This window comes from Lithobates pipiens, unplaced genomic scaffold (assembly GCF_037356315.1).
Source record: "Lithobates pipiens isolate NorthernLeopardFrog02 unplaced genomic scaffold, aLitPip1_a1.2 Scaffold_25, whole genome shotgun sequence".
Classification (NCBI taxonomy): domain Eukaryota; kingdom Metazoa; phylum Chordata; class Amphibia; order Anura; family Ranidae; genus Lithobates; species Lithobates pipiens.
In genome coordinates, this window is record NW_027507787.1 from 170,517,162 (window position 1) to 170,532,476 (window position 15,315).

General features: G+C 45.9%; 1 protein-coding gene across 1 annotated transcript in view; it reads left to right on the forward strand.

Moving 5' to 3' along the window:
* Positions 1 to 15,315, forward strand: part of LOC143929796 (ovostatin-like) — a 201,808-nt gene that overhangs the window by 95,446 nt on the left and 91,047 nt on the right. The window contains exons 18-20 of the mRNA XM_077453773.1: positions 3,526 to 3,667; positions 10,928 to 11,159; positions 11,774 to 11,897. Of these exons, the coding sequence (XP_077309899.1) occupies positions 3,526 to 3,667; positions 10,928 to 11,159; positions 11,774 to 11,897 (498 nt within the window). The remainder of the gene's footprint in view (positions 1 to 3,525; positions 3,668 to 10,927; positions 11,160 to 11,773; positions 11,898 to 15,315) is intronic.

Below are 15,315 nucleotides of genomic sequence, written 5' to 3' on the forward strand. Positions count from 1 at the left end.
AAGAACGTGGTGAGGTACAACGGGACTAGAAAAGGAAGTTTAATACCCAATAGCTTCCACCTCGTAGTTGAATCTGAGAAGGTGTGTTTTTGCACGTCGGAATTGCATACACACTATCGGAAAATTCAGTTTGACAGTTTTTCCATCTGAAAAATTGAGAACATGCGCTCAAATTTTTTTCTGGCGGGAATTTGGCCAGCTAAATTCCGATGGAGCATATACACGGTCGCATTTTCTGATGAAAAGCTGTCTTTTGCTGGCCGAAATTCCTATCGTGTGTACACGGCATGAGGGTGGAATGTGGCCTGGCCAGTTTGTGCCCAAATAGGAGGATTCCTGGAAGGATAACATGCCCCTATTCATAAGGATACTTTCCCTACAGCTATTAGCTTTCCCTAATGGATGGGTAACCGGAACCTATACTATCCACTCTCAAAATATGTGCTGAGCCAGATACCAGCCAAATACTCTACCTGACCCAAGATGACCACCAGTCACCTGGGGCAGCAGCATCCAACCGGATTACTTCCTCAGTGACTCAGGAAACCACAGAAGGTTCCTTCTGACTTGCTCTCCCTCTGCAAAGCAGCTGCGGTTGAGCACCACCTGCAGTGGAGAAAAGACTGTACCTGCCTACAGGTTGGTTGTACAGAAGTCATCTTAATACGACCAGTCTTCCCATACATGGTCCCTGCTGAATCAGCCAAATTTCGACCAATCTATGACTGGCTTAACCGTTTTCAAGGATTTGTATTTCAGTCCATTCAACCCTAAAACTTACACAGCAGTTCTGTCTGATGGGCCAGAAGACCTTTTTTGCACCCCTTGCTTATGCACATAGGCACAGATATTTGGTAGGCATCCTTATATTAAAGGGGCTCCCAGATTCTGATCACTTCCTCTCCCACAGACCCCCCCACATCCACCAGGCCAGGGATGCGGCAATGAGGCCTTTGTCATCGGAGACAAGGTGTGATGCAATGGGGCTGGTAAATGTACCTACCTAATGTTGCGGGCATGTGGTCTATTATGGGTCAGTAAGTGGGTACATGCTCCCTGCCCTCCCACCCCCTTGTCTAGTTAGACTGCATTTTGTAGATTTGAGAATGTTGATTTTGAAAGGGGACCCCACACTTTTGTTTGTTGCATGGAGTCCCTAACAATCCATACTGGGCCCTTATCCAGGCATGAAGCTTCACATGCATCTCCATCCTCCGTCTCAAACCATACCAGCTCACATGCCCTCCACATTGGTAGGGAACACAATGGGGGGGGGGGGGGGGGTTCTATATATTACATCCTTGTCACCACAGTTCACACAACTAATAGTAATAATATCTATGCAGGTGATGCACCTCTAGAAATGATTGTTCCTGAAGCACCCTCCTAGCTAGGCAAATTTTAGTGTTTGCTCTTCTGCTGTAATCCCAGAAGCGGTGATGGTTTAGTCTGGTCTATTCAGGGCTTCGCAGGCTGGAAGTTTGATTGCTCCCCCTTGCCTCTAGAAGAATCTAGAGCTTAGGGTGGGATGCTTGGCCTGTATATTTAGTAGGGCCTGGTTGATCCCTGGGGAGGTGTGCCCAGATGGTGACTGGGTTACTGTTATAGTCTGACGCCCCGAGAGAATTGGCATTCTCCTGTGGGGATGGATCCACATGCTCGAGGGAAGGGGGACTGCTTGTTCCTGTCCCTCATTATGGGACTAGAAGATGGACTTCTCAGCTGGACGGTATTTCTCTGGACTGATTATTGCTAGGATCTGAGTAGAACAAACCTCCTGGGCTACAGTGGCTTTGTGGTCTCCAGTTGCAAGAATCTAGTCTACTTCAGCCTATTTTTGCTAATTTGGACCAGCAATTCTCCTGGTCCACGGCTGGGACTGTATGACTGTATTACTGCTGTAGCACACCCCCTAGGGAGCCGCAAGTAGAAAGGGATCCTCCGCCCTGCCAGGCACACCGCATCTTCACAGCTCACCTGAGTTTCAACAGTCCAGTGCTTTGTTTTTTTTGGGGGGGAATAAACATGGATAGCGTTATGGGATGCCCACTTGATGAAAGCATTAGAACCCTTCAGGGACACAAACCTACCTGACACTACCGTAAGCACAAATCTTGCCCCTGGAACTACAACTCCCAGGACCAGCTGGTGCTGCAAATGCCCTTTACAGGCATGGTAAAGGGCATTTGGTAGTGTAGAAAAGTTCTATTGCCCAGCTGTCATCCTCCTGTGGCTACTGATCCCAGCACCACCTTTAGGCACTGCCAGCCCACCTGGCTGCAGCTGCCCCTTTCACTAGCCCTCCTGACTTAGACTCCACAGTCCTCCCAGACTGCTTCCACCTGTCCTCTCAGGCATGCCTCTCAGTCCTTTCTGACTGTATCTCTCACCAGCCCACCTGGCTGCCTTCCTCCCTGGAGATTTCCCTGGAAGTTTTCTGCGGTCCTCCACTTGATCCTGTGTCACTGGTCAGGACACCCCTGTCGTAAAGAGGGTCCCTTCCACACCTGAGCCCAGGCCCGAGGTCACCCCATAAGACTAGGGGGCTACCTACAGCCAAACACCTCTCCAGTCGAATTCCACTGCCCCAGCTGGGCTGACCCTGAGTATTTGAGGGGACCTGCCCCCTGCCAACCCATCTGCTGGGGATTGGTCAGGGCCCTCAAAATACTCCAGCCAAGTCCTCCTCCTCCACTCCCATTCTTCTAGGATCTTCAAGTTTCTAGAGGTAGGGGGAGGTCTTAGAGGTGCCTGTGAGTCACTCAGCCTTTCCTGAGTCATTCAAACCCTGACCCAGAAAAACACACTTGCCAGAACAAGTTACCTAGTTGAACAAAAATCGACTTCTAGCAACACAACTAGGGGGTGCCACAGTGCTATTTATAGTTGTTGAAGAGCCGTCTGTGCATCAAGTGTATTTAAGTAACCCATACCCATAGCTCCCAACTGTCCCTGATTTCGAGGGACTGCCCCTGATTTGGAGCAATGTCCCTCTGTCCCTCATTCATTCTCATTAGTCCCTCATTTTGGTCTGATCTATATAGATGTATATAAAATGCACTTTTTATCTCTCAAAAGGTTTCCCAGCGCTAAAACTTTCATCTGATTTCTAAATTGCTGCATTTGTAAATTCCAAAAGCCAACATAAAGGAATAGTGGTAAATGGTAGCGGTAAAAAACTGTTGTGGGTTTAACCAATCTTGTGTGTGGTTTTATTTTTTGTACAATTTTCCTTTAAGGGGGCATGGTAAGGGATGTGTCCTATCCCATCTCAAAGTTTGGAGGTATGCATACCTTATTGTCTGTTCATGGCCCATGTTACCAGTTACTTGGGAATAAATGTAAAAATGACACCTCCTGGACTGTTTGCACCTGAAGTGGCTGAACTACAGCTGCTTCTACAGGGGTAGTGCAACATTAGAATTCAGCTTTCTTTGACAATTGCAGTTTCCTGTTTTTTGTTTAACATTAACATACCGTAACACTGATCCCTTTTTTATTTTTTTATTTTTATTTTTTCCTAAGGTGCAGTACCAGAAGCTAACCTCAAATTTTCTGCAGATCGGAGTGCTGGACGAGGTGCTGGATTTGGTGGAGGAGGATCTTTAATTGAACTTGTTCGGACTAACTTCTCTGACACTTTCATGTGGCTCATGGTTCCTCTGGAGTAAGTACCTAAAATACTTCATAGAAAAGATGACACACTTTTTATTTTCACTTTGTTTTTAAAATCAAAAATGATGTACTAATAATCCCTTCTTCCTACATCACATTCCTATAACCCCAAATTATATATAGTCCTCACTGTAGTGGGAGCCCACTGTTTAGGTCCCAAGGTTCTTTTCCAGTAGGTGCACCCAGTCAGGCACACCATCATTCACTCTCTTGGCTTAGTAATCAGTCTAGACGGGGTATACTTTTCTGATGCTTTATTGCAGAACTTAATAAATATACATACATACATACATACATACATAATGTCCACAAAGTTCCTTAGGTATGGTCCATAAAAGTTCAACTTCCTAACACCAGTGGCAGCAACTGTCTTGAGAGAAGCACAACTCTCTAGGAAATATAATGTAGAAAAGACAAGTGCGCCAAACTAAGTGTAGTATATAAAATAAATAACTTTTAATATGATAAAAGCACAAAGCCAATTGGGTAGTCACAAAATGACATGGTAGTCAAGCATAAAATATAGCAGAGGGGAGGGTAATCACAGCCACTTCTATCCGGAGGAGCAAAGATGGTAAATTGCTGGAACGGCCATTAAAGATGTTGAGCAGTAGAGGCTTCACTGTAGCAGTCTTAGTTTTGTAAAAAATGCCGCCTCGTGGATGTCAAGATGATGGCAATAGGCAGTATCGGGGCCGTCTAGCGTCCGAAGAGCCAGAAAACCGGAAGTGCGTCTCAACATGGAGCGCAAGCTCCGTATACCGGAAGTGACGTGTCGACCAATCAGAAGACGTGTTTAACAATATCCATTGTTTCCTTAGTTCTAGCGGCCAGAGCAGCAGGGGAAGCATTTATATTGAGAGCAGTATTGTTTCACACAGCAGGTTGATAAACAGACATAATTGCATAGATCAATAAGCTAAATTGATTACTAAAATACGGAATGGAAATTAAATAGAAAAAAAAAAGAAAAATAATGAAGGATAAATAAATGAGAAAAATAAAAAATAAAAAATACAAAATATAAAAATAATAAAGAATGAGAAATAAAAAATAATGAAAAATGAAAATAAAATAAGGTAAATAAAGGGAGGAAGAGAAATATATGGCTAAATAAATGATTATGTAATCTAATAAATATATATATATATATATATATATATATATATATATATATATATATATATATATATATATATATATATATATATATATATATAATATATTTTTTTTTTATTTCTCTCATCAGATTACATTATCATTTATTTAGCCATATATTTCTCTTCCTCACTTTTATTTACCTTATTTTATTTTCATTTTTCATTATTTTATATTTTTTATTTTTCTCATTTATCTTTTTCATTTTTTTTTTTCTATTTAATTTCCATTCCGTATTTTAGTAATCCAGCTTATTGATCTATGCAATTATGTCTATTTATCAACCTGCTGTGTGAAAAAATACTGCTCTCAATATAAATGCTTCCCCTGCTGCTCTGGCCGTTAGAACTGAGGAAACAATGGATATTGTGAAACGTGTCTTTTGATTAATCGACACGTCAATTCCGGTATATGGAGTTTGCGCTCCACGCTGAGACGCACTTCCAGTTATGGTTTTCTGGTTCTCCGAATGCTAGACGGCCCTGATAGTGCCTATTACCATCATCTTGACATCCACGAGGCGGCGTTTTTACAAAACTAAGACTTCTACACTGAAGCCTCTACTGCTCAACATCTTTAATGGCCGTTCCAGGTGGCAGCAGCAGCGATGGGCAGAGAGTCAGCTGAGCTCAGCTGCAGATGTCCAGCAGCAGGAATAGAGGGGAAGCAGATCAAATTATGGGGCTGCCAGCGCCTTCAAGGCTTCAACGCAGGTGTGCTTTGGGGGTGTCTTACATTGCACTGTCTGTCTTTTTTGAGTCAAGGCAGCAACATTGTTTTTTTTTTTTTTTTTTGTTTTTTTTGTTGGGAAAGAAGTTTGATTGCATGTGGGCATAGGAGTTCACTGGTTGGCATTCCAGTAAAGCGGAAGCACCTTACAAGTTGGGAATGCATTGGTTTCTGGGAGATCAACCATTGTCTTTAACATGAGGAAATCTGCATGCACTGAAAAAATGTATTGAAGGATGAGCTTGGGTTCAGTCTTAACCCACGTTCGGCTGAACCTGGAGTGAAACGTCAATGCCTGGCCAATTGGCTGTGGCCAGTGCATTTCCCACCCTACAGCTCACATACACAGAGGTGGGGATGCTTGTGACGTTGACCCAATATAGCCATATTGAGTCAATGACATTGACCCAATATGACCACATGGCTATATTAGGTAAATGATTAGTGATGGACGAACTTCCGACGGGACATTTCGCTAAAGCGGACCGCAAACGCGGCTGATAGTTTGCGAACCGTAACGTTCGCGGCGGGCCACATTCTCTTCAATGAGAAGCGAACTTTGCAAACCTACAGGTCAAATTTTCACCCACAAAATAATTACTAGCTGTGCAAACATAGTCCCACCACATGGCCAATGACATAACACATGTATGAGGTGAATCCGGGATCGACAACTAAAAGCATTCTTTTTTTATGTGAAATTGTTGTGACAATTCAGGAATGTGGAGCGCATGAAGGCAATGGAGGAGAGGGAAGGTCAGGGTAGGCAAAAAGGGTGCAGGAGATGATCACCAGCAGCGTGACATAGAGCACTGACACCAGCACCGTGATGGAGAGTGATCTGACACCAGCACCGTAAGCAGCCCCAGGAGGAAGTCAGCATAGCACAGGGATGGTGGGAGCCCCTCATAATATGCACAGCAGAGGTACAGCCCCAGGAGGAAGTCGGCACAGCACAGGGATGGTGGCTTTTTTTGGACAAGGAAGTGAGCCAAATGAAGAAAGGTCTGTGTGCTCGATTAAAAAAAAATGTTTATATACATGGTCTACTGGTCACATGTGTTGAATTCCTCCGAGATCCATGCCTCATTCATTTTTAGAAATGCGAGGTAGTTAACACTGTCGTGAGCTAGGCAAGTACGCTTATCGGTCGCGATCCCCCCTGCTGCGCTGAACATCCTTTCGGACAGGACACTGGATGAGGGGCAAGCCAACAGTTCGATTGCAAATTGGGCAAGCTCTGGCCAGAGGTCAAGCCTGCTCACCCAGTAGTCCAGGGGTTCATCACTCCTCAGAGCGTCCACATCGGCCGTTAACCCGATGTAGTCGGACACCTGTCGGTCTAGGCGTTCCCTGATGCTGGATCCGGATGACACCTGCCGATGGGTCGGCTGAAAGAATGACCTCATATCCGAAGTCACCAACACATCTTCAAACCGGCCTTTTCTTGCAGGCGCTGTTGGATTGGTACCCGCAACTCCTTCTCTGGGAGTGGGAATTGCTCCTCTGCCAGCGCACGCAATAGAATGCAGCATTTTTCGAAGCAAGACCTGGAAGTGCTTCATTCTGACAGCCCTCTGTGACAGCGGTAACATTTCCGCCATTTTGTGTTGTACCGGGGATCTAAGTACGTTGCCACCCTGTACTGGTCCTTGACCCTTATGCTTTTTATACGGGGTCCCTATTAAAACACTGGAGCATGAAGGCCCCCATTTGCACTAAACTGGAAGGGGTGTGGTGGCCTGGCTCCTGCTCATCATCCAGGATAATGTCATCCTCCTCGTTCTCCTCTCTCCATCCACGCACAACAGGGATCCCAGAAAGGTTTAAAGCATGCTCTTCTTGCTCCTCCTCATCCACCCCGGCACCATCCTCCTCTTACTCCTCTTCAGACTCCTGTTGTTCACTTGTCTCAGAGTAGCCCCCCCTGGGAATTCATCCAGCATTGCGACTTCCTCATCTTCCTGCTCCTCCACAGCTTGATTAATGACACGACGCAATGCACGCTCCATAAAGAAGGCATAAGGTACCATGTCACTGATGGCGCCATGGCTGCGACTGACCAGTTTGGTGATCTCCACAAATGGCCACAGAAGTCTGCATGCGTCGCGCATGAGCAGCCACTGGCGCGGTGAAAAAACCCCCAGCTCCCCAGAACCTGTTCTGCCGCAGAGTTCATACAGGTAGACATTAACTGCACGTTTCTGCTGGAGCAGCCTATCCAGCATATAGAAGGTTGAGTTCCATCGCGTCGGGCAATCGCAAATAAGACGATCTGAAATGGGCCGAGATTTTCCTTGCCTGCCGCAAGATGTCCTGGACCCCAGGGTATTTGACAATGAATTGCTGCACGATCAAGTTTAAGACATGCCATGCATGGCACGTGCGTAATTTTGCCCTGTTTAAATGCGCTAAGCAGATTGGCACCGTTGTCACACACCACTTTACCAACTGTCAAATTGAGCGGTGTTAGCCACTGATCTGCCTGTGAAGGCAAAGCTGAAAGGAGTGCCGGGCCAGTGTGGCTCTTGGCTTCCAGGCACAACAGACGCAGCATGGCATGGCAACGTCTCACCTGGCATGTCGAATAGGTTCTGGGGAGAGAGACGCTAGCAGCGGAAAAGGAGGAGTCAGCTGAGGAGGAGAGGGAGGAGGATGGAGTAGGAGGAGGAGGAGAAGAAGAGTCAGGCCTGCATGCAATCCGTGGCGGTAAAACCAAATCTACATGTGTGCCACAGGTTACATGCTTGACGGCCGTCAGAAGGTTCACCCAGTGGGCAGTAAAAGTGATATACCTTCCCTGCCCGTGTTTGCTAGACCACGTGTCTGTGGTCAGATGTATCTTGGCACCGACACTGTGTGCCAGAGATACATTCACTTGCCGCTGAACATGGCCATATAGCTCTGGGATGCCCTTCTCTGAGAAATGCTTCCTTCCTGGGACCTTCCATTGTGGTGTTCCAATGGCCACAAATTTGTGAAAGGCCTCCGAGTCCACCAGTTTATATGGCAGTAGTTGGCAGGCTATCAGTTCTGACAAGTCAACCGTTGGGCAAGAGGGTTATCCGGCGTCATCATTTTTTTTTTACGCTCGAACATTAAGCCCACGGAAGCCTGCCTTTTTGCAGAAAAACGTGAGCTTGGCGTGATGGAAGGTGGAGTGGAGGACAATTGTGAGGAGAGAGAAGACGAGGCTGGACGGTGAGAGCCTGGAGTGTGGCTTTGTGTGTTCCGTTGCTCCCACTGGGCTCAGTGATGGCTGCTCATGTGCCTTAAGGCAATCGTCCCTAGGTGAGTGTTGGGCTTATCGTGACTAATGCGTTGACTGCAAAGATTGCAGATGGCAACGCTATTGTCAGCAGCGGACACGTTTAAAAAAAGCCCACACTGCGGAGCCATGTGCCGGTGTCCTGGGAGCGCCAGATGTGACCGTACATGGTCGACGACTCGCTCCTGATACATTTGCAGTCTGCTTTGTCCCTCCTGTGCAATGTAAGTTATTCCTGCTTCTCCTCCCTATCTGCTGGTCCATATCTCCCTCTGAACTCCCCTCCTCTTCCTCTCTTGTGGGCACCCACGTGACATCACTAGACACGTCATCATCGACAGCATATAAGTAGAGATCTCGGAGTAGGCAGCAACACCGGGGACCAACCTCCTCCTTGGGCTGATCTGGGTACTGTCGTCAGACTGCTGAGTAGCGGTTGTTGCTACCTCCTCTTCCTGATCCAATACCGAGAGTGGCTGCGCATCAGAAATGTCTTGATATGGATCGGAAAATTCCTGTGACTCAAGCGGAAGGTATGTGGTGGTGTTGTTGGGGGTGCACATAGCAGAGAGTGAAGAGGGTGCAGATCGAGAGGATGAGGAGAGTGCAGAAGAGTAAGGCTGAGTGAGCCACTCAACCAAGTCTGGTGCGTCCTTTGAAGTAATTGAACGCACCTTCTGCAACTTCCCACTTTGGCTCAAGCCTGTTGCTCCTGCCCTACCCCTACCACCCCTGCGGAAGGGCCTTCCTCTTCCTCTGCCTGTCATTTTTTAAAATGACCCTGTGACAACTCTCAGTCCCTATACTGATGGACTGCTGCAGTATAGGGCAGCAGTCAGCAGTAGTGCACCTCAACCCTATGTATTGTGGACCTATACCAGTCCTTAAGGAATAGCAGACTGTACCTCACTCAACCCTATGTACTGTAGCACCCTAGACCTTACCAGTCCTTATAAGGACCTTTGTGGAACAAGTAGGTTGTGAATGATTAGCAGACTGTACCTCAGTCCCTATACTGAAAAAAGGACTACTGCAGCAGTCAAGTATAATCTTTCTATATTTGGAAGAAAGAATATTATACGTGTATAAGCCTATTACCATACCAGTCCTGAAAAGAACCTTTGTGGACCTAATAGTAACAGCTACTGATTAAACTGACTGTTCCTCACTGCCTCACACACAGCTTCCTGCCTGTCCCTATTTAAACTGACAAAACAGAGGCTGCTGGAACAATAACTTGAATAGCACTCTTGTGGACCTAAAAGTAACAGCTAATGATTAAACGGACTGTCCCTGCAGCACACAGCGTACTGTCCCTCTCTCTACACTGACAAGAGACAGGCTGCTGCAACAATCAGTAGCACAGCAGTGCCTCAAAGCTATATCCTGAACTACACCCAACACCTATACCAGTCCTGAAAATAACTTTTGTGGACCAAATAACTAGCGATTTGGGTCACTGCAATCTCTCCCTGCTCCACACAGCAACCTCTCCATATAGTGACAGAAGAAAGAATGTAAGTTAGGGGGAATGTCCAAGTGTCCATGTGCTGTAATGTCTCAATTGGCTGTCCTGTACCCCATGATGGATGTCATCATAGGTCAAAGTTCTTTTACACAGTAAACACGGAAGTCTGCCGGGCGAACGGCGGCAATAGTCAGCCGATCGGGCGGACGGCGAACAGCCGAAATTCGCCGCGAAACGACCGCCGGGCGAACCGTTCGGCCATCCCTATAAATGTCACAAGCATTCCACCCTTTTGAGCTGCAGGGCAGGAAATGTCCTGCTCATGACGTCACTGATCCAATATTGCCACGTAGATATATTGGGTCAATGTTGGTGACCCAAAACGGCCACATGGTCATAGTGAGTTAATGATATTGGACCAATATGGCTGTGGCCTTGTCATTGATGTCATAAGCATCCCTGCCCCTTTGTGCACATGCAGCTGCAGGGAATACCCCGGCCACAGGGGATGTTACCATCTCTATCTACTTCTTCTGGATTTACACTAAAAGCAAATTCATCATTCCAAGGACTGAATAGACCAGTATATTTAGACTAGCGCATGATTGTGTTTTATTCCTGTCTTTCAGTAAAGAGGGTCGCGCCTCATTATCGGAGGTTGTCCCAGACACCATCACAAAGTGGTTAGGATCTGCTTTCTGCCTGTCCGATGAGGAAGGTTTTGGGATGACCAAATATTCAGCCAAATATACAACATTTTCGCCATTCTTCATGGAGGTCTCCAAGCCGTATTCCATTATCCGAGGGGAGACTTTGGTCCTTACAGGAGTCGTACATAACTATTTGGACCATTCTATCAAGGTGAGCCCTGGCTTCTGATATACTGTATTGCTCCAGAAAATTATTTTACTACTTTGTGCTATTCACTTTAATGTTAGAAGTTCCAGTGCAGAAAAATCCAATTATTTTCAATATGTGCATTTTTGTTTTCCCATAATTTTTTGTGCACTTGCAATGTGCTTTTGTACATTATAGAAAATCTGACTACACCTACACAGTAAATTCCCCAGCACAGCTGTCTACCTCCCACCGACCCTTTTCTTTTCTGGGAGTGTCTAACGTTCTATGCTGGCCCAGCCCCTCTCCTCATCCCCCTACATAATCTTTTATGTAGCTGCTGGAAAGTGAAGGATAGTAGTTATCACTTAAGTGACCCCCTCTATAGTACATAGTCTGCTGGAGTTGCTTACATCCTACCCAAGATGGCGGCACTAAACCGCATTCTCGGGGCATTTAGATACTTGTACGAAGGCTTTTCCAAGTAAATAACATGCTTAAAATACATTAAATGGACATATAATCTTCGGGTAAGATTGTTGTAGAAATAAATGGTTTGGTAACAGGGTCTTATGTGCATCTCTGATCAGCCCTATCGTTTTCACTATGTTCATCATTCTTTGTCTTCCCCGGAACAGGTACAAGCAGAATTGGAACCTTCAGCTTCTTTCACCGCTGAGCTAAAGGAAGGAACCCAAAATGCCTGTGTGCTCCCCAAAGATCGAGTTTCCTTTACTTGGCATTTTCAAGCAGCGGTTCTCGGTATGCATTGCATTCGTCTCTAAGCTTTAGAAATCTCTTGCAGTCCTATGGTTGTATCCCTGTTTTCTGAAGTAATTTAAGGGTGAAACTCCTAATCGTGGTGATCAAACTGACTTAAGAAATGGATTAAGATACAACAGGGCCATAGGAAATGTATTTTTCGCCCCCATATCTTTTACAGGATTGCAATAGGCAGGGAGAATTTTCCCAATTTTCATAACTCTATTTGAATTGCCCAATCAGATGCAAACCGGCTATAAGCCAAAAAACATGGTCTACCAATTATTCCACAAATGGTCTACCAGATGCACTATCCTTGTTTACTGCAGGAGGATGATGGTTATATAGTTGCCCCCCAAGCTACAGGCTACTAGCCTCATATTAAAATATCACCCAAACCATCCTCTTTGTGCCTTCCAAGACCTCCTGCTCCCTAGCCCAATGGTCTCCTATGCTCGCATCCAGGACTTCCTCAGAGCCTCCCTCTTCCCCCTTGAATGCCTTACTTCAATCCATCTGAATCTCTCCTACCATTGAAAAAACATTCTATAAGGGTTGGTTCATACCACAACACTGCACATTCCATTCACCTCCCTGCACCACGTTCAAAATGAAGACCTCAATGGGAGACCCTAATGTAGTAGACTATATAGGTCTAGTACCTCATCCTAATCCATGATATACATGTAGCACCTACCACAATCTTCCAGGGTCTAATGGCGACTACTGGGGGTAGGGAAGGCTGACCTACATCCTCAGGGTGCATGTTTTTGGGCATGTGAGGGAAGAACCACAAATAACGTTGGGTGCCAGTCACTTATGCTTTAAACAAGAAGTTTATTTCTCACAAACAGGAAATGTAGGAGAGAGGGAATTGGCACAGGACACCCTTGGTAATCAGCAAAAAGCAGGATGGCCGACTCCTTAGACAAAAATAGATGAAGCAAGGCAGAGCGCAGTACAGAAATAAAAGCCTTTAAGCTGAACCAGTACATCTGTACTTTGTATGACAGACTGTCCCCTCCAGTAACTGAACTTTACTTACTGTTTCGTGCACTGATTCCCTTGGATGAGTTCTCTCTCAAGGCCTAGCATTTTCTTAGCCTCCAGCTCATGAAAAGTCCCCTCTGGTGCTTCCTTAGAACTCCATCCTTCTAGAATCATTCCGGATCTTTGGCAGGCTTTCCTCTGCATTAACTTGAACACCCGGATAGGCCTAACAGCCGGCCGCCACCTGATTAGGCCCCAGGCTTTGGGCCTAGCAGCCAGGAACTGTACACACACCATCCACCCTGGCCTAAGACCCAGCCGGGAAGAACTGACCCTGATCGCCTGACTTCATGTCATTAAATAGCTTTTCCCAGCATAGATCACAGAAAAGATGATTGGCTGAAAAATAGGATTTTACAGGGTAAACTGTATTAAAAATCCTTTTCTTCGTAGTACATCATGGGACACAGAGCCTACATTACATAGTGGTTTATATAGGCACCTTTCAGTGATTGGACACTGGCTAAGCCCAATTAAGGAGAATTCCTCCCCTATATAACAGCTCCCATAAGGGAGGTACCTCAGTTTTGTAGCAAAGCAATTGGAAACCACGTAAAACCCAAGAAGGGCGGGAGCTCTGTGTCCCGTGATGTACTTTCAAAAGGATTTTTACAGGTAAGCTGTATTAAAAAATCCTATTTTCTTGATCATACAATCATACATCACGGGACATTTATTACCTAGTGGGATGTCTCAAAGCAATGCTCAGTTTGAGGGGAGGGAGACACAGATCAGAATTATAGACCGCCACAGACCAGAGGAACTAATCTGCAGCCTGAAGTACACTGCACCCAAAGGCGGTATCCTCTTGCCCTCTTATATCCACCTGATAGAATCTGGTAAATGTATGGACTGATGACAGTTGAAGTCACACCCTGAAGTCACAGCCTTACAGATCTGAGCCATGGAGGCCTGGTGATGCACTGCTCAAGGAGCACTAATGGCCCTATTTGAGTGTGCTTTCACTTGAAAAGGAGTCTTCCCCATTATACCAGAAGCCTGAAAATCTCTTGCCTGATCCATCTAGAGAGAGTGGACTTTGATGGTGCCTGGCCTTATTTAGGGCCTTCTGGCAAGATGAATAAACAATCGGTCTTATCTGAGCGGTTGTCTGCAGATAGATGCTGATTGCACTTACAACATCGAGAGTGCAATGATTCTTCTTCCAGACTGCGGATCTGGAAAAAAGGATAGCAGGATCACATCTTGATTCAAATGGAATCCTGAAACCACCTTGGGTAGGAAGCACCTATTTGGTCCTTGTGAATAATCTAAGGTTCCTCGCTTGAAAGAGCGGCTAGCTCTGAAACTCCCCTAGCCGAGGATATGGCTATCAAGAAGACTAATTTATGCCTGGTGCAACGGTTCAAAGGGTTGTCCCTGTAATTCAGACAGAACTAAATTCAAATCCAATGGGCACACTGGAGGTTTGACTGGCGGATTTAATCGTATAGCCCCCTGATTTTAAAGCCCCAACAAGTGAATGTGATGCAAGTGGCTTCTGAAAAAACACTGACAAAGCTGAAATCTGGACATTGATGGTGCTTACAGCCAATTTCATTTCTAGGCCTGACTGGAGAAAGGACAAGATTCTGCTGACATACTTTCTAGGATGCAATCCCCTGGGTTCACACCAGGAAACGTATGCCTTGCAGATGTTGTAGTAAATAGGCCTGGAGGCCGGCTTTCTGGCATTGACCAGAGTAGAAAGGACTGAATCGGAGTCCACGGTCTTTCAGAATGTGGGTCTCGGCAACCAAACCATCAAATTCAGACTGTGTAAAGCAGTATGGTAAATTGGACCCTGCAAGAGTAGATCTGGCCGGAGAGAAAGGATCCAAGGCCTGCCTACAGCCAACTTCACGATCTCTGCATACCAAGGTCATCTGGGCCAAGCCGGGGCTACTAAAAGAACCAGTTTTGTTTCCCTTTTGACTCTTCTCAGGAACCGCAGCAGAAGTGGATTCAGTAGGAAGGCATAAATTAGATTTTACTGATCCCAGGGAATTGTCAGAGCATCTGACCCCTGAGCAAGTATGTCCTTTGTTCGCGACACAAACTTGTCCAGCTTCTTGTTGAATCTGGACGCAAACAGATCTACATCCAGAGTACCCCATTTGTGACATATGGTCTGAAATATGTTGAGTGTAAAGCGCATTCTCCTGGGCATAGTTGATGGTGGCTTAGGAAATCCGCCTGCCAATTTTCAACTCCTGGGATGAAGACTGCAGAAAGGCAAGGAACATGCTTTTCTGCCCAAGCAAGTATGCGATTCACCTCTTTGTGCATCCAGACTTCTGGTGCCACCTTGGTGATATAAGCCACAGCCGTTGCATTGTCAAACTGTATCCGAATAGGGTGACCCTGT